Source organism: Lemur catta, chromosome 23 (genome assembly GCF_020740605.2).
Source record: "Lemur catta isolate mLemCat1 chromosome 23, mLemCat1.pri, whole genome shotgun sequence".
NCBI classification, from domain to species: domain Eukaryota; kingdom Metazoa; phylum Chordata; class Mammalia; order Primates; family Lemuridae; genus Lemur; species Lemur catta.
Window position 1 is genome coordinate 6,113,622 of NC_059150.1, and position 27,055 is coordinate 6,140,676.

A 27,055-nucleotide genomic window follows, 5' to 3' on the forward strand; every position below is an offset into this window, starting at 1 on the left:
CTCAGAGTTGTGCTGTCTCGAGCAAGGTGGCAGAACAAGGATGGATGTGAGTCTAACACCCAGGGCTCCGTGTCGCCTTTCCCACCGTTGCCACCATGCCTGTGGCTCTATATCCTTGGCACATTTGGGAACATGTCTCACATACAAGGACAAGAACAGACCGAGAGGGAAAGGGCTCTCTCCTGCCAGCTTGCCTCGCAGACATCCCCCTGCCTCCTATTTGTTTCTTTTCTCTTGGCAGACTACTGGTTCACCCCTGAACCCCCTTTTTCCCCGCTGTTATTGTGCTGACGGGTAATTTGCTCCTGGAGTGGAGCTGAAACCTCCCGTCAGGGAGATGCCAGATGCCTGGGGTCAGGGGTGACTCTCCCAAGGGTCAGTGTGGCCTTGCAGGCACCTCTGTCTGCTGCTTCTGAGCCCTCATGATGGCGGAAGCCTGGGAGTAAGACCTGCGCAGAGAGGGCCCGGGGGCTCACCCAGCTCCTCCCCACCACGTCTCCTGCTACCACCACCTTCTCCTCTCCTTCTTCCTTCTTTTTTGCTTTTAAGAAAAGGTTAAAAATTTTAGCTTGATGGGGCCTAGAAAGGAGGGGGCAGGGAAGGGATGTCTTGAGGATGAGAAGACCGAGCTGTCTTTGTTTGTACCTGGGACAGAGCGGTGCTAGATGGACTATCTTTCATTGCAGCTAAATGGGTTAGGCCATTGAGTCATTCGACGATGTAATATTAAGGGAAGGTCTTCAGTCTTGTGCCAGGCACAGTGAAAGGTCCAAAGAAATGTAAGCTCTGATCCTTGCCTTCCTTACAGTTAACTGTTTTGCAAGAACAGTGCTTGGTGCACAGTAGAAAGATCCAGTCCCACAGGAGGGAGATCGTTTATGCAAGTAGGAAGCTTCCGGAAGTGTTCTCCAGCCCTCCAGGTCAGAGCTGGCTCCAGAAATCAGGACCTGTGTATTGTGCCTGTGCCCGGCTTCCGTCCTCACAAACCCCAAGTCATCGGCCACCACAAATGTTTGTACAGTTTCCATGAGCCCAGGGTGTGGGGACTCCTGATCTTGGTGACTTTGGCTGCAAGCCCTGGCACTGGCCCCCAAAGATAGCACTGGGCCGTTATCTCTTCTCACCTTCTTGAGCCTGGGACTGCCCCATCAGCATGACCCATGTCGACCCTCAGTATTTAAGCCCTGAGTCCCTCGTGGGCTCAAGTGGGTGCAAAATCCAGGTCGTCTTTGAACAGTGATTCTGCCGTGGGAAGCTGAGTCAGAGAGACCCGGCAGGCCCCATCCCGCTGCTCACTGCTCGCCGGCCTCCGCTGTGGACCTCTAGCCCCCTCTGCTGGCCACTCGCAGGATTTCCTGCTGGGGCTGTCGGGATGAAGTTCAAGGAAGCAAAGACTGTTGTGAGTTTGCCATCGTGTTTTATCTTGGGAGTTTTTGCCTGGGCCGTGCTGGGGAGAGAGAGCGGGGGCGGGAAGCAGAAGCTAGTGGAGAAGTGGCCATAGTGGTGTCCAGAGCAGATGGTGGATTCCTGGGACGGGATCTCAGGACCGAGGAATTCCCCTGGGGAGGCTGGCTGCCGCCTGCTTCCTCCCGGTGGTTTTGGAGTGGAGAGGCTGTCCTGGGAGCGAGGGTGCTCTAAGCCAGTGGGCAGGGCAGCAGGGCGAGGAGAGGATCTGGGGGGAGCTGGCTGTGTTAGGATCTGCTAAGGATCCCCCTCTGGGCTCTAGTCTTGGCTTTGGAGAGATCCTCCTGTCCCGGAAGCCTGGCTGGGAGCCCCACTTCCATTCTGAGCTGATGCGGGAATCGGTGAGACCGTGCTGTGTGAGAGAGAGAGGGGCTTCCGATCATGAGGGGCATTTCTGGACGCGTGTGATGGGAGGGGCAGGGTGGAGCGCCCATCGGGGTGGGTGAACAATGTCCCCATGTACACCCCTCCTCACTCCACGCCCTGTTGGTGCCTGTCACACCGGGGGATCCTCGTGCACACTGAACTCACAGTGGCAGCAGCTGGACTGGGGGAGGGCATCTCACCAGAGCTTGGTCCTCCCACTCGGTGATCCTCCATGTCCCCTGCCAGATGGGAAGGAGCAGCCGTACGCCCCAGGGGAGGGGGAAATCTCCCAGACCAATCCACCCCTAATCCCCAGGCTGGGCCTCAGACTGGAGATGGCGGCTGCAGAGCCCGGGAGCTCAGGCACGCCTGCTCGCAGGCCCCGGCTTCCCGCGGCCAGCCCCGTGCTGCCCAGGGACTGTGACCCCGGGGGCCTGACACAGTCCACGGATAGCTGGGGCCTTCGAGCCCCTGCAGCCTCGTCGCCAGCTCGGCTGCGGGAAACGGTGCCCACACAGGTGAGGCCGCTGGCGGGTGGAAGGTAGGAAGTTCACCGAGCAGGGCAGGGCTGGGGTTGTGGGATGGAAAAAGGCCATTTCCGCAGTTGTGCCGGCTGTGCTCCCTCCCTGGTCTCGGGGAGCGGCACCCTGTCCTCTCCAGTTGTAGAGAGCTCCTTGCGGGTGGGAGAAGGGCAGAAACTTAGGTTGATGAGTGTTGGGAGAGCACCTGGGGTTGAGTATGGGGTGCCCAGAGCAAGAGGACACGGTAACCCTGGCAAAGACGCCTCCAGAAGCCAGTAGCCGTGTGGCACTTCAGCTGGGGCCAGGGGGGCTGATGTGAACTTAAGTGGAGGGGTGTCTGGCCGTGTCCCCATCTGTCTATGGGGGAAGAGACGGGGCGAGGGAAGTGTGAAGGTCTAGTAACCGCTGACCCCAGGTGGACAGTGGGAGAGTCTAGAAGGAGCAAAGTGTTCGGTACTTAGAGCTTTTGGAGAATTCAGAGGATGGAGAATGGGGAAGACCCCGAGGTGAGAGGGCAGCTCCGGGGCCCCAACTTGGGTAGCAGAGGGAGAGGGAGAGGGCTCCGGGGCGTCTGTGGGCGTGAGGAGGCAGGAGCAGAGTGCAGGACACTTACGTGGACAAAAGGGCTTTGTTCTCCATAGGCCGGGCACCGAGAGGGGAGGGTCTGGTTTTGACCAGAAGCAGGGGGTGGCTCAAACAGAAAGGCACGGTGAAGGGTCCAAATAAATATAAGATCTGATGCCTGCCCTCCTCCATGTGGCGCCCAGCTTCTGGGACAATAGGCCGGCAGCTGTACACTGCCGAGGGATGGGTAGGTGCCGCCTGAAAGGACGAGCGAGTTTCCTTGTCTATCTGTAGTCCGCACCCTGAAATCTTGCAGCACGAAATGCCTTATAAAGCCACTGGGGGCGTGTGCTGCCCCTCGAGTCTCCCCATGTGGTGGCTGGGGCCTCGCTGCAAGGTTTTTTCACCCCACTCTGTGCCAGGTGAACCTACCCAGGTGTACGTACTGCTGTACGTGTACCCCATTAGGGGTCTAGGCTTTTGCTCCCTGCTGTCTGGAGAGAAGCCACATCGGCTCCCAGGCCCCCACTGAACAGGTGGGTGGGCTGTTTGCCCTCCTGCCCCTTGGCCTACTTGGGAGCACTTGGGTCAGCTGTGATGGCACATCCAGAGCCGAACTGAGCAGCTTCCTGCTGCCCAGATACTCCCCACCAGGAAGACAGAGCCGCCAGCCCAGCGAGGCTGCACCTGCTGAGCTGGGAGAACCGGGGCAGCCCCTGACTTCAGGACTGAGAGTTGGAATAATTTTTCCAGGCTGCTCTGGCTGGAATGTCAGGTTCCCTCTCTCCGAGCTTCACCATCAGGTCAAACAGCCTCTTTGGGTTGTAGGGCTTTAGCTGGCTGCGGGTTTTCTTCTCCATCCTGGTAGGGTTTACCTCCCTTTCCCTCTGGGAACTTGTAGAAAAATCTGATTCTCCGCCGTGTGGAGAGGGCCACGGAGATCAGAGTCACGGGGCCGCAGTCAGCAGACTGAACCCTGTCTGCTGAGTCACTGTGGCCTGACAGCCCCGGGCCACCCTTGCCTGTGGGGTCTGACCCACTGGAAACCCGGACGCTGACCTCCCAGGAGCAGCGTCCTGCAGGGGTGCTCGGCCAGACTCACAGACAAGTCGGGGTCGACACCTGATTCTATTGCTCTGGGGACGACAAGGCTGTCCTGCTTTCCTAAGGGAAGCACAGCCCAAAAAGCTCTTTTTCCGTCTTTATCTTTTTTTTTCCCCTAGGAGTGACCTTACATTGTCTTTCCAACTCCTGAGCAGACGGCTGGGGCAGCACGGTCCCTTCTTACCTGTCACCCTGCTGCGGGGACCCTAACAGGGGCTCTTCGTAAATCTGGGAGGGGACTGCTTGCCCCAGGGTGGGGAGGGTCACGGGTGTGGGGCCCTCTGCGGTCCCTTGTGCACCCAGGAGCACAGGTGTAAAGCACACACTCTCTGCAAGTGGCAGTTGGTTCCATGGTCCGTCTTGCAGAATGCTTAATGCACTTGTACTGCTGAAGAGAACTGCGGTTCACATGTCACGATTTACGTAGCTAGTACCTCCCAACCCCTGCCCAGCTTCAGTTAAGCCCGGATACTTTCTGTCCCGACAGCGTCTACCGGGTGCCTCCTGAACCTCGGGTCCAGGCTGCTGGGCTAGTGTGCGGGAGGAAGAGCAGGCATCCTATCCTGTCCAGAGCTGGGTCAACATGAGGACACTCAGCTCGGGCCCAGGAGGAGGTGACAGCCCTGGGAAGGCCACGGGAGCCAGGGCTGGGGAGCCCTGATCCGGCAGCTCCCATATTCTGGCAGACAGCCTAATCCAGCTCCGTTTAGTGCTGCTGGAAGGGGGCAGGGAGGTGAGTCCATGGTGCCACCAACGCCACGCGGAGCGGGCACCTCCAGGTGTGCACGGGCCGAGGGTACGTCTCACCGGAGCAGGGAGAGGAATAGGGACAGTTGGGTCCTAGACACTTAGAGAATGTCCCATCTTTGTCTCATCCAGAACATTCATCAGCACTTCTCAGACCTCAGTTATGGTAGAACAAAGTCTGTAGCCCTGGTCCTGGCTGGTGGGCTCCCTGAGCAGGTGACAGCCTGGCGTGGATGGGGTCATGGAAGAAGCATGACTCTCCCTCCACAGTTCTCCCCTTGTTGGTGCTCGCCCAGCCTGTTTGCAGGGATTGAGCTGGAGTCAGGTACCTGGGCGTGGCCACCAGGACAGTGGGATACGGGGGCCTCCACCCCAGGTGTGGTGCTGGCAGCCGGGCATGGACGGAGAGCTGGGTGGCAGGGGCTGAGTGAGGCTCTGTGACACTTTGGAGAGGAGCAGTGGTGCTGTGTGGCCCACCTGCACCCTGCTCCCGGCTGAGGGGCCCTGGGTGTGTCCGCCTGCTGGTGACCGGGGGTCAGGTGATCTGTGTTGCCCCTCCTTTTAGCCACCCAGCCCAGAATGGGGGATTGGGAGTGTGTTAGTGAGAGTGTCTGCTCAGCATTAGACAATGAGACGAAGGACCCAGACGCCCTCCCGCGGACCCACTCTGTGATGAGACACTGGTTGGAGCTATAGCCCCAGCCAGGGGAGGACCCTGGCCTTCCACACCCAGGCTGTGCACCATCATTTCCATCACCCTCCAGGAAACCCCAGACCCATGGTGCAGTCACTCCCCTTCCTCCCCCACCCCCCAGCCCCTGACAACCACTAATCTGCTTTCTGTGTCTGTGGATTTAACTATTCTGGATATTTCATATAATGGAATCATTCAGTGTGCAGCCTTCTGTGTCTGGCTTGTTTCCCTTAGCGTAATGTTTTTGAGGTTCCTCCATGTTGCAGCGTTATCAGTACTTCATTTGATTTTGTGGCCAGATAATATTCCTTTATAAGGAATAGCACATTTGTTTACCCATTCCTCGGTTAACAGACATCTGAGTTGTGTCTACCCTTTGGCTATTGCAAATAGTGCTGCCTTGGATAATTGTGTACTAGTGTTTGTTTGAATAGCCATTTTCGATGCTTTGGGGTATATACCTAGGAGTGGGATTGCTGGATCATATGGCAGTACTATGTTTAACTTTGAGGACCTGCCAAACAGTTTTCCACGTGGCTGCACCATTTTACATTCCCACCAGCAATGCACAAGGGTTTCCATTTCTGCACATGCTCACCAACACTCAGCTCCCTTAAAAAAATTAGTACAGCCGTTCTGCTGGGTGTGAAGTGTCTCTTGTTTGTGTGCGTTTGGGGGCACATGCTATATTCCCTTTACTCACTGTTTCATGTCATCTTCCTGATAACCCTTTGAAGTAGGTAGAATTACCCTCCTTTTCCAGATGGGAAAAGTAAGTCTTAAAGAGGATAATGACATATATGTGGGCACACAGCTGGTGACAGAGGCAGGATCTAAATCAGTGTCCAACTCCAAATTTAGGGCCCTTTCTATTGTCCTGCATGGGCCCTGTGTCCTGTCTCATTGCTGTTCTTTTTTGGCAAAACTGTTTCTCCTCGTAGTCTGTCCTGTTCCATTCCTCTGAACAGCTTCCTCATCTTTGCCTTCTTGTTCACCAGTTTTCCTTTCTTTGTTAAGGCATAGTTCCTCTTTGTACCCGTGCCTATCTGCCAGCTCTTTGGCTCTGTTTACTTCGGTTGCCCTGTCCCTCTCCTGTCCTGAAAGGGAGCTGTCACCAGGGGTGTGTTCCGGGTGTGTTCCAGGAAGGTAGGGCACAGAGAGCTCCCACCTTCCTCAGCTGTGCCACCTCCCTCCATGAGGAGGAGAACAAAGTAAGGGGTTCTGTGATCACAGTTGGACCAGCGGATCCCAGGCATTGCGAACCTCCTGGGAAGGATGAGAGGGGCTGGTGTCCTGCTTCAGGACCCCCAGCGGAGGATCTGGACCCCAGCCCCAGGCCCCTCCGCCCCACCACCAGGCCCAGGAGTTTCTGTTCTCTCATTCGTAGGGAGTTGCCAGCCGGTTTCAACCCTGCTTTTCCAGACAGCTCAGCCTGTCAGGGACCTGGGAGGTCTAAGCTTCGCTCCAGGGATGGGGGTCCATACTGAGGACCCTGGGGAGGAGAGGTGAGGGGATGCAGGATGTTTTCCTTGTTTTCCAAACCCTGAAAGAACCTTTCCTAGGTTTGGCCAGCCTGTGTGTGACAAGGGCGGATCTGAGTGCCGGAGTGAGGCCTTCCCATCCTCCATTTGAGGAGGGTCTCAGCCCGGGCTGGGGCTCCAGGCAGTCTCTGCCTACATCCTTGGATCCCCTCTGTGCTGCTTTGATGGGCAGGGTGGGGACTGCGGGGTCTGAGGAGGAGGCTGGTGTGTGGGAGGAGCCCTGAGATGCTTTCTGGAGGCTCCAGGCTGCAGGCAGGGCCGAGCTCAGTATCTGAATCAGGATCCCCTGTGGTCAGTCGGTTGTAGAAGCTGGCAGGGAGACTTACTCAAGGGAGTTAATGCAGATGTACGTGGTGGCTGAGGTGTCTCAGTCTTGAGAGCAAAAACCACGAACAGGATCTCGGTATCTCCCGCCCAGTGTTTCCCCAGCTCCACCCCCCCACCCACACACACACAAACCGCCTCCCTCTCTCGTTCTCACGCTTGCACGCGTGTGCGCACCTAAGCTGGAGAGGGGGCTGGGGTGGGTGAGTGACATCTTCATGGCGACCACCAGGATTAGGGTGAGCTCCAGTGAGGGAAGCTGGAGAAGTCACAGTGATGAGTCTTCAGAGGTGGTTTTAAACCTGCAGCCACTATTTGGACATTTCCAAGGATTTGCACCTGGTGTGGAGAGGGCTGGGGAGAACTTTCTTTGTCCTTGCCCACAGTCCCAGCCATAGGAAATTCCTAGTTCATTGCTCTGGAGTGAGGCGGGGCCTCGGTTAAGACCACCGATCTCCACTTGCGCTTCCTGAGACGGTGGCAGAGGACCAGGCTCCCCTCTGAGCCTGTGGATGCAGCAGGGTTAGGCCCTGGGTTTTGCAGTCAGACAGGATTCAGATTCTAGGTGCTTACCTTAGGAGTTGTGTAGTCCTGGACAAGTTACTTAACATCCATGGGCCTTGGTTTCCCCTTCTGTAAACTGGAAACAGCAATGCTACCTACCTCACGGGTTGTTGCTAGGATTAAATGATTTCATCTGTGTAAAACACTGACTTTTGACCCACAGTTGGTTGAATCAGCTGACACAGAGCTTGTGGATGCGCGGGGCTGACTGTAGCTGTTACCTTTACCCTTGGTCCCAGGGGTTTAGAATGGTAATTGGAGAAGAGCCGGGAGGCCACACGGCAAAGATGCCGCCTCCCTGGGAGCTGGAGGAGCTGAGTTCTCCCTGGGGAGGAGAACACAGTGGGGATATTCTGGGACTGGAGACGGAGCGGCTTGGTCCAGGCATTGTAGACCGTCATGTCACCAAGGATGTCTCCAGGCCTTCATGGAGGGTGAGGGAGGAGCTGGTGTCCTGCCGCAGGACTCCCACGCTCGAGTCTGGGTAGAGAAGAGGGGTGAGCAAGGGGGCCGGGACCCCGCCCTGGCCTCTGCACCCTGCCGTCAGGCCCCGCAGTGTCCATTCCCCTCTCCTTCCGGGGGGTTTCACAGCCAGCTTCACCTCTGCTTTTCCATTTGTAATCCAGACAGATGTCAAGTCGAGGGAGGAAAGGGCCAGGCTGCCAGAGGACAGCCATGGCAGGCGGGGACTTTACTATTTTACACTCCTTTATGGTCCTAAAGCACTTTCGCTTTTCACAGCATTTTCACACCGATTTCTCACTGGCTCCTCCCACCCTCCCCTGCGTAGGTGGGACAGATGGGCTCTCCATTACAAAGGCAATGGCAACGAGGCACCAGAGACCCAAACCCATTTTTTTAGATGTTCTTTCTCCTGGAAAGAGAGTGAAAGAGGGTTGGGCATTTTGGAAAGGATAACAGCTTTTTTTTTTCCTTTTTAAGAGACAGGTCTCTCTCTGTTCTAGTCCAGGCTGGAGTGCAGTGGCGTCATCACAGCCCACTGCAACATCGAACTCCTGGGCTCAAGTGATCCTCCCGCCTCAGCCTCCTGAGTAGCTGGGACTACAGGTGCACCACTACATCTGGTTAATTTTTTTTTGGTTTTTGTAGAGATGGGGTCTTGCTATGTTGCCCATGCTGTTCTCAAACTCCTGGCCTCAAGTGATCCTCCCACCTCAGCCTCCCAAAGTGCTGGGATTACAGGTGTGAACCACCATGCCCAGCCAGGACAGTGGCTTTAAAAGAGCTGAGTTCTTTGATATCAAAGGCCACTTGTTGCACATAGAACTTAATTTTGTGTAGTTCTATCAATGTGCAGTAAATGTGTTGGTGTAATATCTGAAATAAATTTAGGCCAGCTGGATTTCAGGCATTTTCTGTTTCCCGGGGAAAAAAGGATTGTGCTGACTAGATTCAGACTCAGCATTTAATGAGTACCTTCTGTCTACCTCGCACCAGGCTAAGTACAGATATCATCTTACGTAATCCTCACAAGAGACCTGAGAGTACCTGTAATTGCCCTATTTTATAGGCAAGGACCCTGAAGACCAGGAAAATGGAGAGATGGGCTATTTGCGGTCACTGAAGGGAACAAGGCAGGAGGGAAATGTTTAATTGCAGGGTAAGGTTTTAAGTCAGACTAGTTGTAATTAGACCTTGCGACAGATCATTCGAGGAACACTGTGGAACTGGCTCCTGGGGTAGGAAAGGTCAGAGGTTCTGAGGAGCAGAGTCCTGAAGGTGTGTGTACCTGGAGGGAGGGCAGGGGGACATGCGGGAAGACCCAGGCAAACGCAAGAGGAACTGTGACCTGAAAAAGCCCCAAGGAACCCCACGGAGGGGCCACCCTGCCCTGGCTCCTGAGTTTGGCAGGCTGTTGTTTTCAATGGTGTTTTCCAATAACTTTACACTTTTGCAGAAATAGAGCCCAGTGACTCCTGCCTGTAATTGGCATGGGCCACTTCCGGTTCTGGTGTGTGTGACTAGGCCACTTTCTTTGTGTTTCACCCCTTCCCCCACATACAGCTGACCCCACCCCTGCCCCCTCCCATACATACAAAGAGCGAGCGAATGATCTGACCCGGCCTCACTCGCGGTGTGCTGTGTGTAAAAATACACGGGGTTGAGCCATTTCCTGCTGCTTCCGTTGTTGCGTGGTGATAAGACGCTGGGGACTCGGGTGTGGACAGAGAGATCCTCCAACAGGCCGAGGGGGCCAGGCCCCGGGAGAGCTGGGCTCCAGGCCTGGCGCTCTCATCCGACCTTGCACTTCTCATCTTTCCTATCTTCTGTGACCTTCCCTTCCTTTCTCTCCCTCCCCCTCATCCTTTCTCGGCCTCTCCTCTCCTTTCCTTGTCTCTCTTTGTGCCACCCCGATGTGCCTGGGAAGCCTGACTGCCTGGTGGGGAGTGAAGGGGGCCGTCGTTTCCTTCCTCCGCATTCGCCCCCTGCAAGGCTGGGCGGCGGACACCCTCAGGCCCCCGGACTGGCCCCTGCTTCCCCTGGCCTGTGAGTCACCTCTGGGGCTTCAGTCCTTGGGGACCTGGCCAGCAGGGCGGGTGGGCGTGTGCTGCTCTCCCCGCTCTGGGAGGCTGGGAAGGGCCGTGTGCTCCCGCCACCATGAAGCGGAAGAGGTTGCCAACCACTGTAGAGAACTGGAAGGTAACAGAGGGGCCCAGGAGAGGTGTCAGCAGAGGTGAGGTGGCCTGCGGAGCTGTGTTCGCGACGGGGTGGGGAGGGCAGGGAGGAGTGGCACCCGGGTGTCGGCTTTGGTCAGCTCTCAGGGAGATGCGCCTTATGGGGAGGTTGAGTCCTGAGAGACAGTTTGTCGCAATTGCTGAGAAATTGAACTGTGAGGCTTCAAATGAGGCCTCAGACCTCATTGCACCGGAGCAGTGAGAGTTCTGGGCTGGAGGTTCTGTCTTTTCCTCGCTGTGTGTCCCGGAGCAACTTCCTTGACCTCCCTGGGCCAAAGGAGGAACAGATCTGCTTAGACTGCACTTGAGGGGTGCTGTGGGGATTGCGTAGGGAGCAGACGTGAGAACCCTCCGTGAGCAGCCAGCAGCATGCAGCTGTAAGGGAGTGCTGCTGTGGTGGTGGTTGTATTCTGTTGAACTCTCTTTCCCTGAAGTTTCTTATTCACCCTGCACCCATTTTTCAGATAGAAAAACCAAGTCCAGAGGCGTCCAGGGGCATGCCCTCGGGCTCATGATTTATCCATGCTTCCTCTGCTTGCCTCCTTCCCCAGGTCGACAAGGGGGACCTCGTGGCCCTGAGCCTCCCTTCCGGCCCCGGCCATGGGGACACTGACGGCCCCATCAGCCTGGACGTGCCGGACGGGGCACCAGATCCCCAGCGGACCAAGGCCGCCATTGACCACCTGCACCAGAAGATCCTGAAGATCACCGAGCAGATCAAGATCGAGCAGGAGGCGCGAGACGACAACGTGGCGGAGTACCTGAAGCTGGCCAACAACGCGGACAAGCAGCAGGTGTCGCGCATCAAGCAGGTGTTCGAGAAGAAGAACCAGAAGTCGGCCCAGACCATCGCCCAGCTGCACAAGAAGCTGGAGCACTACCGCCGGCGCCTGAAGGAGATCGAGCAGAACGGGCCCTCGCGGCAGCCCAAGGACGTGCTGCGGGACATGCAGCAGGGGCTCAAGGACGTGGGCGCCAACGTGCGCGCAGGCATCAGTGGCTTTGGGGGCGGCGTGGTGGAGGGCGTCAAGGGCAGCCTCTCGGGCCTCTCGCAGGCCACCCACACCGCCGTGGTGTCCAAGCCCCGCGAGTTTGCCAGCCTGATCCGCAACAAGTTTGGCAGTGCCGACAACATCGCCCACTTGAAGGACCCCCTGGAAGATGGGCCCCCCGAGGAGGCAGCCCGGGCGCTGAGTGGCAGCGCCACACTCGTGTCCAGCCCCAAGTACGGCAGCGACGACGAGTGCTCCAGTGCCAGCGCCAGCTCGGCCGGGGCGGGCAGCAACTCCGGGGCTGGGCCTGGTGGAGCACTGGGGAGCCCCAAGTCCAACACGCTGTATGGCGCCCCTGGAAACCTGGACACTCTGCTGGAGGAGCTGCGGGAGATCAAGGAGGGACAGTCACACCTGGAGGACTCCTTGGAGGACCTGAAGACTCAGCTGCAGAGGGACTACACCTACATGACCCAGTGCCTGCAAGAGGAGCGCTACAGGTAGGTGCCTGCCCGGCCCCCCGCTGCCCCGCCGGACCCTGGGGTGAGGTGAGGGGCACCAGGTTTCAGAATCAGGGTTGTGGAGGCAGACGGAGGAGCATCTAGAAGGGTCTGGGCTGCTGGAGGGGCCCGGGAGGAGGCCCTGAGGATCCTTTGTCCAGACTGGTCAGGGCAGCTGGAAGACAGGGTTGCGGGGCCTATGGAAGGAAGGGTCTGCCTATCTCGGGATGATCTGAGGACCCTTGCCTGAATTGTTATATGGTTAGTGTACAGAAGGGGAAACTGAGGCAGAGACCAGCTGCATGGCCTCTCATCTAGGGAGACTCTGGAGTCAGATTACTTGGATTCAAATCTCAGCTCTATTATTTACTATGTACCTTGAGTAAGCTAGATAACACTCTCTGCACCTGGTTTCCTTGTCCATGAAGTGGAGATGACTTTGATCCCTACCTTACAGGGTGATAGTGAAGATTTAGTGAGTCCAAACCTGTGTAGTCAGATATGTAAATGTGTAGCATGAGAAGTTTGAACATCCAGGTGAAGCTCTAAGGTCATCCAGAATCAAGCTGGTGTCTCGCCCTGTCTCCTTCCCTGTCTTCCCTCCTGCCTCCCTTTCTCCTTGCCTCGGGGCCTGCTCTGCTGCTTGCTCTGGGCCTCTTATCTGGCACTTGGCACTTGCTCTCTGGGATTTAGAGGGATCTTTTCCTTATTTAGCACTTTTTCTTCTTTATATGTGTGGAGGCTTTGATAATTGAGGGGGAACCCTGCCTAAAAACTAACCACTCCTGGCCAGACTCGGTGGCTCACGCCTGTAATCCTAGCACTCTGGGAGGCCGAGGCGGGAGGATCACTCGAGGTCAGGAGTTCGAGCCTGAGCAAGAGAGCGAGACCCCCGTCTCTACTAAAAATAGAAAGTAATTATCTGGACAACTAAATATATATATAGAAAAAATTAGCCGGGCATGATGGCGCATGCCTGTAGTTCCAGATATTCGGGTGGCTGAGGCAGGAGGATCGCTTGAGCCCAGGAGTTGGAGGTTGCTGTGAGCTAGGCTGATGCCACGGCACTCTAGCCTGGGCCACAGAGCGAGAAGCTGTCTCAAAAATAAATAAATAAATAAATAAATAAATAAATAAAACTAACCACCCCCCATACAGCAGTCGTCTGGGGATACTTTGTGCCTTCGGAGCAGGGACCGTGTCCTCCAAATCCATGTACCCTTGTACCCAGGAGAGCATCTTAGCCCAGGGCTTAAGAGCCCAGGTTGACGTCAGTCAGTCCTTAACTGCTCCATTCACGAGCTGTGTGACCCCGGCAGGTCCCTTAACCTCTGCGCTTCAGTTGTGTCCTCTCTGGAGTTGGGGGTGGCACCAGCACTTATCTCACGGGGTTGTGGGGAGGGTCCTGCGAGGTGATGCGGGTAGAATGCTCAGCGCACTGCCTGCCAGTATGCAGTGCTGTGTAAATAGTAGCTCCCATTGTTGTTCTGTTAAAATTAGAGCAGGGCTGGACACGTGGGGGGAGCTGAATCATTGTTTGTCGAGAGAATGAATGAATCGGCTCTGGGGGAGAAGGGCCGCTCAGGGAGCCGGGGCTGGTGTCACTCCTTCTCCCTCTGCCAGGTACGAGCGGCTGGAGGAGCAGCTCAATGACCTCACTGAGCTTCACCAGAATGAGATGACAAACCTGAAGCAGGAGCTGGCCAGCATGGAGGAGAAGGTGGCCTACCAGTCCTACGAGAGGGCTCGGGACATCCAGGTATGGCCAGGGGCAACCTTGGGAGGTCCCTGCCGTGCTGGGAGAGCTGGCAGCAGCACAGGGTTAGGGTTCTTATCTCGCGGGGGATGACAGGCACAGGCTGGGCCGTTGGCAGGGCAGATAGGCACACGGATAGGGAGGGCGGCGTGGGATGGGGTGGAGATAAGGGCCAGGCAGGCCTGAGGCCCACAGTGTGCACTGAGCGAAGGCCGAGGCGAGGGCTGCCCGTGCCCCCTCCTCCTTGATGGCAGCCTTGCAGATGAGTCATTGGAACTGCCAGGCTCTAGCCTGTCCGGAGAGGGAGCTGGGAGTGGGCCAGCTCCTCGCCTCCCTATTAATCAAGACTCCTATTTCCTAGCGTCCTCCCCAGAGAGTCATGATGACAGGGCTCTGCCCGCAGCTGCTGCTGCTCACCCTACACCCCGCCTGGCCTTTGGAGAGGGGACCTTGTGTATTATCACCTTCTTGGAGGGGCAGGGCGGGCTCGGCCTAGGGGTCCTGCCCATCCCGAGCTCCCATGTGCCAACCCCTCCACCCCTGCAGGAGGCCGTGGAGTCCTGCCTGACCCGGGTCACCAAGCTGGAGCTGCAGCAGCAGCAGCAGCAGGTGGTGCAGCTGGAGGGCGTGGAGAACGCCAACGCGCGGGCACTGCTGGGCAAGTTCATCAACGTGATCCTGGCGCTCATGGCCGTGCTGCTGGTGTTCGTGTCCACCATCGCCAACTTCATCACACCTCTCATGAAGACGCGCCTGCGCAGCACCAGCACCGCCCTCCTGGTCCTCGTCCTGTTCCTCCTCTGGAAGCACTGGGACTCCCTCACCTACCTCCTGGAGCACGCGTTGCTGCCCAGCTGAGTGGCCAGCCCGCCCCTCCCCTGTGCTCTCCGGTCCCCAGCTGGCCACCTTCTCCAGGAGGGACCCCGGGACTTCTTCGTGTTTCCGGTTTGGCCTCCTGCCCAGACTGTCCATTCCAGCAGCTCCTGCCCCCTTGTCTGTACTTGCTTCTGTCTGACACCTTCTCCCCGTCGGCCCCAAGGCAGTTTGGAGCCCTGGCTGGAGACGGCAGAGGACACCGGGATTGGGCTGTTTTGATTATTTATAGTCACACGGGGACTTTTCCCAGCTGACCTGGGGGTGCCCCGGGTCAGGAAGGCCACTAAGAATAGGAGGAGAGGGCCCTGCCTCAACTTCTCTAGGGAAGAGTCCACCCTGGAGAAGCCACCGTTCCCCCTGGTGGAGAAGGTCGGGATGAAGGCAGGGAAGGAGGCTCTGCTGGCCCCAGAGGGTACCGGGAAGGGAGGGGTCCCTCGGCTTCAGGTGCCCCCAAGGCCAGAGAGCCAGCTCAGAGCAGCTCCACTCCCCACCCCTCTTCCCTCTAGAGCTGGTTTGAGGCGGCTTCTGGGCCGCCTGTGATTTGAAGGATGCTGGCTCTGGAGGTCAGGTGCGATGTGGCTTTGGACTTGTGTTTTCCCTGATGTTCCTTCTGCCTGTCACTGGATCTGCTATTTTCAGGGAAACAGGCCCCAGGGGCCCTGAGCCTCAGCCTAAGCCCTTAGGCCCCTGGGAGCGTGTTGGGTTTTATTTATTTATTTATTTGTCCCTTGCCCCCTATCCCCATCCTCCCCCCTGAGCTCCAGGGAGAGGTCCACCCTTCCTCTCTCTGCAGTCAGGGCTGACTCCTGTCTCCTCGGGCACTTCCATACCATTTAGCCTCTAGATACTCCTGGCTGGGAGGAGTGGGACCAAGCCACCCAGCCCCCTTCTCCCGAAGCAGCCCCTAGCCGGGATGGGGAGGAACGTGGCCTCTCTTTTATACATCTATTTATTTTGTAAGTGTGTATTTGTGTGGAGGAGGTTGTTTGTTGCTTTATTTTTTTTAAGGCTCTGGAGTGTCGTGTATGGTTTCTTTTCACCTCCCAGCCTCCCCATGGGCACTTCCGAGAAGAGAGGGGATTTCTCCGCAGAGGAGAGGAGGGTCCCCTGGAACAGGGAACGCAGTGCCTGCCAGCTGTCATGCACCCCCAGAAATAAATATCCTCTAAATTTTCAAACCATCCTGTCTGGTGCTGGTTCATTAGGTTGTCTGTGGGAAGCCCGCGTCCCCCCCGTGGCCACGCTCTGAGCAGCAGGGCTGGGCCTCACCTGCCGGCTGAGGCCTTCTTCTTCCAGGATCGACATGGAACAAGGCGCCTCGCTGTGTGCAGCCACAGCTCTGGAGTAAGTGATGCTTCCGGGAGGGATGACACCCACCCATCCAGCCCGGTGGAGAGGAATTGGAGGAGAGCGTGGAGCAGATGAGCTGCCCGAGGCCTGGATGACAGCAGTCATGCCCAGATGTGGCCACGAGAGGGCAGCAGAGTCCATACTCTAAGCCTTTCTCAGGGTTCGGTCCCAAAGAGGGGCAGCTGCTGGAGTGGCTACAGCTCGGCCTGGCCAGTGCCATGCAGCCTGAGCTCGTGGCACCTGCTGTCCAGGAAGAGGAGCACAGTGTCGCGCATAGCGACCAGGTCCTCTGCTCTGTGGCTGGAGCCCCCACCCCTGGCGATTCCCCCAGAAGGGCACCCCAGAAGGACCAGGATTCCCAGCAGGAACCCCACGGGAGTTGGGGAGAGGCCACCTGAGTCTCCCCAGTGGGGGAAGGAGGAGGAGGAGATGCTGACCTCCAGCCTCATGGGAACAGGAGGGGTTCTGGGAAAGCACCCAGCCCAGAGCCAGAGACCTGAGTCCTGGCCCGTAATTAGTGCACCTGCAGCCAACTCACATCCCCTCTCTGGCCTCAGTTTCCACATCTGTAATATAGGATGGATGTAGTAGCTGCTAGTTTTGAAGGGCCGTGGCATTCCGTGGTTCTGCTGCATCTGTGGCCTCAGGCTCCAGGAGACTCCAGGAGTCACGGACAGTGGCCTAACCGGCTTGGAGAGGACGCTGTGCTGGCACCACAGGTAGGGTGGCATTGACCCTGTGACATCTCCACCCTCTGTATGGGGTAGAAGTTGCACAGAGGACCTTGCCGGTATCTTCCAACAGCGTCAGTCCTGGACCCTGCACACACCTGCCTTGGGAGGCGCAGGTGGCCTGGAGCCCACATTCCTGGGCCCCAGGTGGGGGGTGGCTGCTCCAGGATGCAGACATTTCCCACATTCCTCCCCAAGGTCAGGTGCCTTCCCTGAATTGAATGTCACTGCCAGCCACAGTCCACACTGAGAGGGAGGAGGGAAGGAGGGAAGGGGTGGTGGCTGGACATTCTTAGCAGATCCTGAGGCTGCAAAGCAAACTGGGGAGGTGGGGGAAGGTCAGCCGGGCAGGGTCATCTGGAATAAGCACACAACACCGGCCTGTGTGCGCCTCAGCGTGCCAGTGTGTCTGGTAAAGCCCTGCCTATGCGGGAGTTGGGTTTTGTTCCTCGATGGTCCCTGATGCTTCCTTGTTTGTGTCTGTGCCTCAGCTCCCTCTGTAAAAGGGGGTGAGTTACCCCCACTCCTGCCCAGCCTCCTTCTACCACCTGGGGTTCGTAAGGTGAGACATTGAGTCAGTGCTGCCTCCTCTGCCGAGACCATCCTCCTTCAGACTGCAGGACCAACAGGCAGGCCCTGCCCAGAGCATCCGTCCTGCGGGTCCCAGCCCCTCCACTGGGGGCCAGAGGGCTCAGCCAGGCCGGTGCACTGCCCCCAGCCCGGGTCTGTCCAGGGTGGAGGCAGCTGAGAATTCACCTCCACCTGGAGCTGGCACTGTTCTGCTGCGGCAGCACCCAGCAGGCAGGTGGCTGGCCTGGGGCGGGCGTGTTTACCGTGCCCGTGCAGAGCTGGCATGCCCTGCCAGCCCTGTTGAAACTGTGGGGCTGCAACAGGCGTAGCCGCCGTGGCAAACACTAAAGCCAGTGGGAGGTGACTTAACCCCTGCCAGCCCGGGGCCAGTGTGGTTCTGGGTTGCAGAGGGAGGGAGGGGAGCAGGAGAGACTTAGGGCCACAGGGTGGGAGAAGAGGGGAGCTGTAGCTGGGGCACCTGGAGGGATCTTCATGGCAGGCTTAGTTCCCCCTTAAGTGAGGTCTGGACCCCAATATTAAGGGGCTGGCAGACCTGGGCTCAGATCCCAGCGCTGCCACTCACCTTACACAAGGTTCTAGCTGTTCTCCAACCAGTGTCCTCATCTGCCAGGAGGAATGGAAATGACATTGGCTCACAGGAGACTTGACATCCTGCATGTTCCTGACCCCATAGGATGTTAAAATGCGGAACTGCTCAGAGAAGTCTAAGGCCGACCATGCAGAGCCGTGCAGGCTGAGGGTGACTGAGTGAGTCTCAGCCTCTGACCCCTGAAGGCCCAGTATGGGCCCTCACGGTCCCCCTTCCTGGGAGCCTGGAGCCTCCTTATCCTTGGCCACCTCTCCTCTCCGTCTGGTAGACAAAGCCAGCCCAGTCCCAAGAGGCCAAGCCACAGCTTGAGCGAGGACTAGGTTAGGCCTGCCTGGCCCGGGCTGACTGCTCCTACCTGGCCTTGCACACGTATCAGTGTGGGGGGCCCCGCCCTCCTCTGACCGTGGTCTCCGGCGCGGGGCCTGGCAAAGAGCAGGAATCAGCAGCAGGACGCCTGGGTCTGAGACTGTGAGGCCATGTGTCTCAGTTTCCCCACCTGGAACACGGGGACAATGATACCTGTGCCACCCAGCCGACAGGACACTGGTGAGGCTCAGAGATGACAGGAGTGAGTGCCTGCCCCCCAGCACCCCCCGGATCTCCCCCTAGTGGAGCTACCTGTCAGGATGCTGCCAAGCTGTCTGGGGCCCCCAGGAAGGACTCTGATCTGCCAGGGGCAGGGCTGGGCAGGGCTTGGAGAAGTGACCAGCAGGGACCCCTGGCCTCAAGGCTTGCAGCCAACCTCCAGATGCAGGTGGAAGGAGGAAGCCTGGCCCCCACCAGGCCTGCTGGGATGGAGTGTGGGGAGGGCGGGGAGGCTGGGACTTGTCTCAGCACATCCAGACCTGCTGGCAGCTCCTGAGTCACCCTGGCAGCCAGAAGGGCAGTCTGCTGGTGACAGCAGCGCTGCCTCCCATACCAGGGGCCTCCCAGGAGACACTCCCTCCCTGGTGGCAGTCCCTGACTTTGGTCCCCCTGCCCCGGAAAGGCCGACAGCCCAGAGCAGCATCCTGGGCCCAGCAGTGCCGCCTCCCCCGTGCCCCTGCCTCCAGGCAGCCATCCGCCACATTGCTCTGATTGCAAAAGCGCTAGAGGTGATTCCGTGGGGTCTGGGCGCCCAGGCTCTGCACCCCGCCAACCTCCCCGGCTAAAGGTTCTTTGTTGCCTTACTTTGGTTATTCTTGCAGCGATTTCAGCTCACTGAAGACAAGCAAAATCAAATGCTTAGAAAGATCTGAGTATCTCTCTGGCTGGTCTGGGGTCTCTGATCTCTGGTTTCCTGCAAGAAGACGAGTTCTCTCAGTACCACCCTAGGTAGGAAACTGCCCATTTCTGCCCGGACCCATCTCTGGCTATAACTGGAGTTGGTTCCTCCTGTCTTTTTGATAGTTGAGGTCAGCCCCAGGCACCCAGACCTGGGGTGGAGGCAGAGAAGAGAGGATTTCCCATGAAATTGGTCGTTAAATGAACCCATGCAAGAGACGAGTCACCAACACACACCTGTTACGTGTTTCTGACTGGTCTCCTCCTCACCTCCTCAGCCAAGGGGGGGCAGGGCCAGCCAGGGATGGGAAGACCCCAGAGATAGCATGCTGACTGCCGAAGGAAAAGGGGCCAAGGAGGGGTCCCCTCTTTCTTCCCCATTTCCTCCTCTGGGGGTCTTAGAGCTCATCATGGCCTGGCAGGCTGGAGTCTAGGCATGTGATCCCCACGCCACCCCGATTTAGGTTCAATTAATACAGAAATACAGTTTTGAGCTCTGGCTCTGTGTCAGGCACTGGAGACACATGGGCCCTGTCCTCATGGAGCTCATGAGTAGTGGGGACACACCCCTCCCCACTGATACAGAGGCAAGCAGAGACCAATGCTGCCACAGGGCCTGGGGTGCCCGGGAGGTCCAGGGAGAAAGAGCTTCATTCTGACGGGGAGCTCTGGGGAGGCTTCTCAGAACGCGGGAGAAAGGATGCGAGAGTCCCGTAGCAGGATGCTTTGGTCAGGCCCTGGGGCTGGGGTGGGACGGAGGTGCCTGCCGTGTGAGTGGACATGCAGTTGTTTCAGGGACTGGCATTGCCCGGCCCCACCTCCCAGAGCGCAGGGTTCCGGGGGAAGGGGCTTTGAAGGGGCAGGGATTGGGACAGCTTTCCGAGAGGGAGGGAACCCCACCCCAAAACTTCTGGGGGTTGGGCCTAGAGAGGGGTCGTCTGCACTTGAAGGCAACAGGGCAGGTGAGGCAACTTTGGGAGAGAAGGGACAGGAAGAGCCGGGGTGTCTGGAAAGCTGGGGCTGTGGGGGCTGACGTCAGATGTGCTGTGTGACACAGAGCCGGTCATATCACCACTCTGGGCCTCGGTATCCCCACAAATGGAGAACTTAGGGTAGAGAGAGTGGCATGGCTGATGAGTAACCGGCCCCTGGGGTCTCTGGGAAGACCCACGGAGGTGTCTCTGCAGGAAGCCGACCCCAGGGCAGGCTCCCAGCGTGGCGGAGGGAGCTCGGGTAGGGGCTGTGCACAGGAGCAAGTGCTGACAGTGGAGTCACCGTGGTGGGGAGTGACAATGGGCTGGGTCCTGTGCTCTGACCACCACAGGGGTCCCCACTGCTGGACGCCCAGGCCCGTGAGGAGCAGGAGACGAGGAGAGGAGTGAGATTTGGGGTCCCCTGGGCTCTCCTGGCCTCCCTCTCCCCCTCCCCGGGGGTGGGGCTAAAGACGAAAGAGATGCCAGCTTCCCCTTTCTGCTTGGCAGCGGCCAGATTACAAAGGAGGTGGCTTCCACGCACGGCCACCGTCTACTCTGGCATGATTTGTGGGTGTGTGGGAAGGCCCCACCCCGGCCCAGAGTCGTGGCAATATGAATCCTTTTTCTGCCTAGGAACTTGCAGCTAACAGACACTGTCTGTGCACTCTGATTCATTTCATCCTCACAAGCACCCTGGAGGGTGGCCAGAGAGGTGTCATTAGACTCCATTTCACAGATGAGCAAGCTGAGTCTCAGAGAGATGATAACAGGGACTCACTGGCAGACACACAGCTGGCGCTTGGTGGACCCAGGACAGACCCAGCTTTGCTGACAACGCCGTTGCCCCAAACTGAAGCCTGGCCAGCCGCTGTCAGGCTAAGCACTGCTCCTTGTACAAATGCAGCCGCCCTCTGTGGGGGTAAAACCCGCACCCGTCTCCTCTCGGTATGAATTAGTTTATCCCACTGAACACTTCCCTGCTCTGCAGGAGAGAGAAAAGGTTGAAGTTGGGGGAGTTAAGAATAACAACCACCTTCAAAGAGGCAGAAAGGGAAGACAAGACTTCTACAGATTCCATTGACTTTCTATTTTTTTCCCCCAAATACAAAGTCCTTTTAGGGTTAGGGTTAGGGTTCTTTCGCCATGAGCTTCACTTCAGAGGGGAAAGGCTGGAGGGGTGTCCAGAGAACCATTCATTCTCCTGTTCGTCAAACCTGCAGGAGCATCTGCCTCGCATGGGAGATGGGGGTGCAGGGTGCGCTGGACAGACTCCCTCTCTTTGAACATCTCGAAATCTATCCTGAAAGACAGAGATAAAAACAGGCCGATGGCAACACAGCTTGGAGACGGCCAACGTGGAGTCAGGATCTGAGGACGAGCACAGAGCGACTTACACCACGTCCATTGCCACGTGCTGTTCGCCCATCCCAGCGCCTCGTCAGCCTTCCAGCCGGAAAGTCCTTTTTGTCACCTCACTTCAGTTTCCCTCGCCCAGCGAGGCCCGGCGCACCTGACCATGGCCATGACCCCACCCTAGATCTCAGCAGTAGAAGACAAAGGGCGGTGGGGCCCTTACGGACTGTCTGGCTGATACCCCCATCAGATAGATGGAGAAACCGAGGCCCAGAAAGGGGAGGTGACCCGTCCAAGATCTCCCCACAGCAGGGGTGCCGAGCCTGGGTTCTCACCTGCCGGAGGTGCTTCCCCCATGACGTGCACACACCTGGAGGGGGTGGATGGGGGAAGGGAGAGGGGCCCCGTCTGCACCCTGCACAGAGGACGCTCTGGAGCCAGGGCAGGACGGAGGGGAGGACAGAAAGCGCCTGTCAGGGGAGCACAGCCGGTGACGAGGCGGGAGGCTCACTCCGGCACCATCATTCACCGTCTGTCTCGCCCGACTCCTGAAAGGCAGGGCTGTGGAAGTTTAAATTTGTCAAAATTAAATGAAATTCAAAGCTCAGCTCAGCTGCACCAGCCAGAGTCAAGCGCTCGGCAGCGACTGCGGCTAGTGACTGTGGTCGGCGGGGCCGGGGAGCCATCCCGCACGGCAAGATGTGCTGTTCCGACGGCGGCTCTAGACCATTCCCATATGTCGTCTCATTTAAAAAATATTTTTCTAGTTTCGCTGATACATGTGTGTCGTGTGTCGCAGAAAATTGAACAAGGAAACTGGATTCATAGTGGTCCCCACCTGCTATCAGCATTTGACATAGGTCTTTCCAGTCTTTACTCTTCATTGAAAAGAAAATTCAAATAATGCACAGTCACTGTAAAAGACGCAAACGCTAGGGGGACGTAGAGAGTAAAAATGTTGTCCTTTAAGCCCCCTCCCCAGATGCCAGCCCTGGGCACACATTCATCCTGACTCTGAGCCCTCAGCGCCCCCAACCCCGTCCCATGGCACTGGGGAGCCCCCTTAGCCACAGAACCTCCATTTTGCTCGCCCCACCTGTTCGAGACTCCAGGCCACTGCCCCAGATGCAGCTGCGTGTCCTGGGGGGGCGGGTCCCTGCGCTCAGAGCAGCCCACCCAGCCCTCCTTGGGACCCTCATTAGCGTCCTCTGCCTGAGAAGCCCCTCCCTCCTCTCCCCACCAGCCCTGCGCCCTGCAAGGCCAGGGCAGGGCCCAGGGGAAGGGCACTGTGACCTTTAATCTCACCCCCTTCCTTGCTCACGTCCGTTGCCGCCGGCAGCAGCCTAGAGAGCTGTCAAGAGCAGGGCAGTTGCCACCCAAGCTCTCCGGGTCTCAGTTTCCACACTTGGAAGAAGGGAGGTAGCGGCTACCTCGAAGCATGGCCGTGGGAATTGCAGGGGAGGCAGAACCGGGCCTCTGCCCTCCTGGGGTCCTCAGCTGGGCCTGAGAATTAACTGGATTACGACAGATGAACAGGAGAAGAGCACGCAGATCTTACTTGGCGTGTACACGGACGCCCTCTCAGAAAATGAGGACCCAACGCCAGTGCCGCTGCCCAAGCCTGAAGCCCGACGAGCCACCGTCAGGCTAAGCACCGCTCCTTCGGGTACAAGGGCAGGCGCCCTCGGAGGGGGTCAGCCCTGCGCCTTTCTCCTCTTCGTGTTAATTTAGAAGAAGTGGGACCCCCCAAACGTGTATAACAGGTGGAACAAAGAGAAGCAGTTGTGGAAAAGCAGCTGAAATGTGTGGGGAGGCTGAGGAACGCGGGTCATTTAACAAGGCCTGGCTGTGCGGATTTTTCTCAGCCCGACGCCCTGTCTCTGGTGACGAGAGTGTTTCTTTTCCCCTGATGGAGAGAGGAGGAGCTCAGAGTGTCCCTTTCCTATCAGCTGTTTTTCAAGTGCCTTGTGCCGAAGTGGCGTATTTTGTCCGTCTTTGGGGATGAATGAGATGATACACGCGAGACATTTTGCACCTGATATGCTCATTACGGTCACTTTACAGATGACAGAACCGGGGCTCAGGGAGACCCAGGCACCTCTCAGGGCGCTGTGGCTGGGGGCTGGGAAACGCAGGTTCTAGCCTGTGTGCGTTTGGCTCAAAGCCCACGCTGCTGCCCGCACGGTGCCTGACTCCTGTCTCCCCCCAAGTGCTAGAACATCTTCCTTCGGCCCAAACGGAAATGAAACCGCAACACAGGCAGCAGGGGAGCTGTCGGGGGGCCCCAAACCCCAGACCGATCCTAAGCTGGAGGCCTGCTGGGCGCTGGGACCTAAGCAGTCCCCTTCCATGGAGTCCTCTGTCCCCCACCTGCCCACTGCAGACCTGGCACCCCTGCTGCAGGTGTCTGACCTCTGTGGACCTCGGTTTCCCCACATGTGCAACCCTGACAGTCTGTCATTCTGTGCTTCTGTGACCCCCACCCAAGGAGACATCAGGGACCCCGACTTGGCTTGACGGAGAGCAGAATGAAGGCTCTGCCACTTGGGCCAGAGCAGGCTCGGGACGGGTAGGGGTACCTGTGGGCACTGACCCCGAGTTACCCTGCTCTCCCCAGGCTCCCCCGGGGCCCTCAGGGAGGGTGGGGTGCTCGCCGGGCCTGCTAGGTGAGAGCAGGTTTCGAAGGAGGTTTAGGCAGGGTGCGGTGGGGAGGGTGCGCCTGCCAGGCTCCGCTGTGATCACCAGAGAGGGGCACGCCTGCCTGCTTCCTCCGCCGCGCCAGACAGGGCAGGGCCGTTTCTCAGGGTCTGGGCCTCCGGGCTGCACTGTGGGACCACCCCAAGCCCCTTAGCAAGGTGTGAGCAGAACTGGCCCCCTGCCCCTCAACACCCATCCAACGCCAGCTCACCGGCCCTGCCTTGCTGGGCGAGGAGGGCAAGGGACTGAAATCCCAACTGCCCCCAGACCTGTGAGGACAAGGGTGGGGAACCTGTCCTCACAAGCCCAGCTGGCCAGAGGCCTTGTCTCCCCCAGCCGCCTCCCCCAGAGGGAGCAGGAACAGACAATGGCCACGGCTGACTCAACAATGAGCCATCTTTTCATCCCCACCCCTCTGTGCTGGCCCACGACAGCCCAGCTTGTCCTCTGCGGGAGCTGGAGACCAGTCTTCGGGGCGGGGCTGCTGGCTGCCTCTCTCCTTGCCCAGCCCGGTCCCCCTGTGGGTGCAAGACCACGTCAGGGGCCAAGGAGCGTGATCCGGTAGGGAGAGACTGCGTAGACCCAGGCAGTCGGAGCAGACTCCCCTGTGAAGGCAGATAGTGACCGCTGGGGCTCAGGTCCGGACGCTTTCCCCTGCTCTGCCCCATAATGCATCACTCACTCTCCCAAACCACAGGGGAGTGGTCATTGTCATTTCTTCATGCCCTTATTGGACAGAGCTTGGATCCTGTCTGCAATTTATTCCCTCCTGCAACGTATGGAGCAGTGGGGAGTCCCATTTCACTCCAGGTGGGACAGGGCTCACTGTTCGAAAGTATTTCCTTTTGCTAAGTTACTATCTGCCTCCCTATTGAATCTGCCGGAGTGGATATAGTGTCCACTCCCAATCTGTATGTCCCCTATGTTCTTTGCTGTGAGCTAAATACCCTCATTTCTTTCAGTTGTTCCTCCTAAAACAAGCTTCCACAGGCCTTTTGACAGCTCAGCCTGTGTCCTCTGGAAACATTTCCATTTATCCAGGTTCTTCGTACAACATAGTGTCTTGAACAGAGAGTATGGCGCTCCAGCTAAGATCAGGCTAGCATAGAGGGTGGTAACAAATGTCACCTAGGCTCTGGCACTTGCAGATCTCATGAGCTCTGTAGCTTGCTGGCCTGCGAAGAAAACCTCCTTGGCGTTGTTGGACCCATGTGGCCGTGCCCATGCTGAGCAGGTATGCTTCGGTCACCCCAGTCTGCATGACTATGGCCTCCAAGGATTTGGAGGCCCCTCTGCCTACCTGGGGGTGGGGTGGGGTTTCCTGGCAGACGACCTCCCATGGAGGGAGCCTCAGGGCTCGGACAGTGGCTCTTCACAGGTTTTCAGCTGTGGATTCCCTTGAGGCTCTGATGAAAACTCTTCCCAGAAAAACTTACCTACTTGAAAATCCTGCATATGACACCAGGGCTCCCTACAGACCACTCACTCACATAGAAATCGCCATCTGGAAGCTGATGCCCCCAAAATAAAGTCTGAGACAGCTTCCTTGTGCAAACTGTGGGACGCAGGGCAAATTCAAAGTCATAACCTCTTTCCCTAGTGCTGTGCTCGACAGCTCATGATGTATGTCCACATGCATCGCCTGGGACAGACCCTAGAGTCTGGATTATAATTGTATGAATAGGAGGGCAAGGCCCAGAGAGGTCCAGTGACTTGCCCAAGGTCACACAGCCAGTCTAGGCAGAGTCATTCCAGACTCTCCTACCCACATGGGGCCTCAGAGAAGCCCGACGCAGTCTGCCCACCAGTGGGGAAGATCCAAGAAAAGGCTGCACTTGGCTGCTGGGGAGACTGGTCCGGGCTGTGCCTGGCTGGCTCCGCTGCTCCGCGGAGGCACACCCAGCGTGGCCTCTGTGGTGAGCTGTGGTTTCAGCAGCCTTCCTCCTGGCAGAGCCACGGAAGGGGCCAGGCTGCCAGGCTGTGGCTTGTGAGAGGGGAGGGACAAGGGAAGAAACGGAGCCTGGATCCCAAACCCCAGGAACCCAGGGGACAGACAAAGAGCTCCTGGCCCCTGCCTGTCCCTTGAAAGCAGACACCCCACTGGGCAGGAGCACACACCCTCGGTTCTCTTAGCTGGAGGGAAGGGCCTTCTCTGGGCTGCTCCCCAGGCCACTTCTTTGTTTCTCTGCTTATTTCCAGCCCCAAATATGCATGTTAAGTTTTCCTGCCACCTGGTCAGAAGCTCCAACCACCCCAGCACCACCTCTGCTCTGCCCCACCCAGACCTTGATTGGAGATTTGCTCCCCAGCTTCTGACAACCTTCACCCCAACCACAACTATAACTATTTTTAGCACAGCACAAGGGAGAGGGGAGCTGAATGACCTCACCACCTCATGTTTTTGACACCCTCCAGAGGCCTGGGTCCCCTGTCCCCATCCGGTGTCACTTCCTCCTTTTAATAACAATACTGACACCCTGTTTCACTTCCACCACTTCCTGTGTTTTCTGCTCATCCTCTGGCTGCCTGGGCTTCTTGAGGGGGATGTGTCTTTGGCCCCACTGGGGGAAGGTCATGCCTCTTGACGGTAAACTCTAACCCTAAGCATTTAGAGGCCGGCCCCCCAGGCCCTCAGCCACATTCACCTTTCATAAAGCTATGCAGAATACAGAATTCAGCATCCTCCCCTGGGTCAGAGTCCCAGCGTCTGACCCAAGTTCATCCTATTGTCTATCCTAAATCTCTCCTGCTGGTAGTGTTGCAGACTTAGCAAATACAGATACAGAACGCCCATTTAA

At 57.7% G+C, this 27,055-nt stretch overlaps 1 protein-coding gene across 4 annotated transcripts in view; it reads left to right on the forward strand.

Moving 5' to 3' along the window:
• The window catches only part of TMCC2 (transmembrane and coiled-coil domain family 2), a 40,045-nt gene extending 24,155 nt beyond the window's left edge, over positions 1-15,890 (forward strand). For 3 of the 4 annotated variants that reach the window (XM_045536024.1, XM_045536025.1, XM_045536026.1), the window contains 3 exons: positions 11,137-12,077; positions 13,701-13,836; positions 14,380-15,890. In XM_045536024.1, coding sequence (XP_045391980.1) covers positions 11,137-12,077; positions 13,701-13,836; positions 14,380-14,691 — 1,389 coding nt within the window. In that variant the 3' untranslated portion in view covers positions 14,692-15,890. Of the gene's footprint in view, positions 1-1,217; positions 1,400-11,136; positions 12,078-13,700; positions 13,837-14,379 lie in introns of those variants that run through there. The other variant, XM_045536027.1, reaches the window with a different exon arrangement.
• The last annotated feature ends 11,165 nt before the right edge of the window (positions 15,891-27,055 follow it).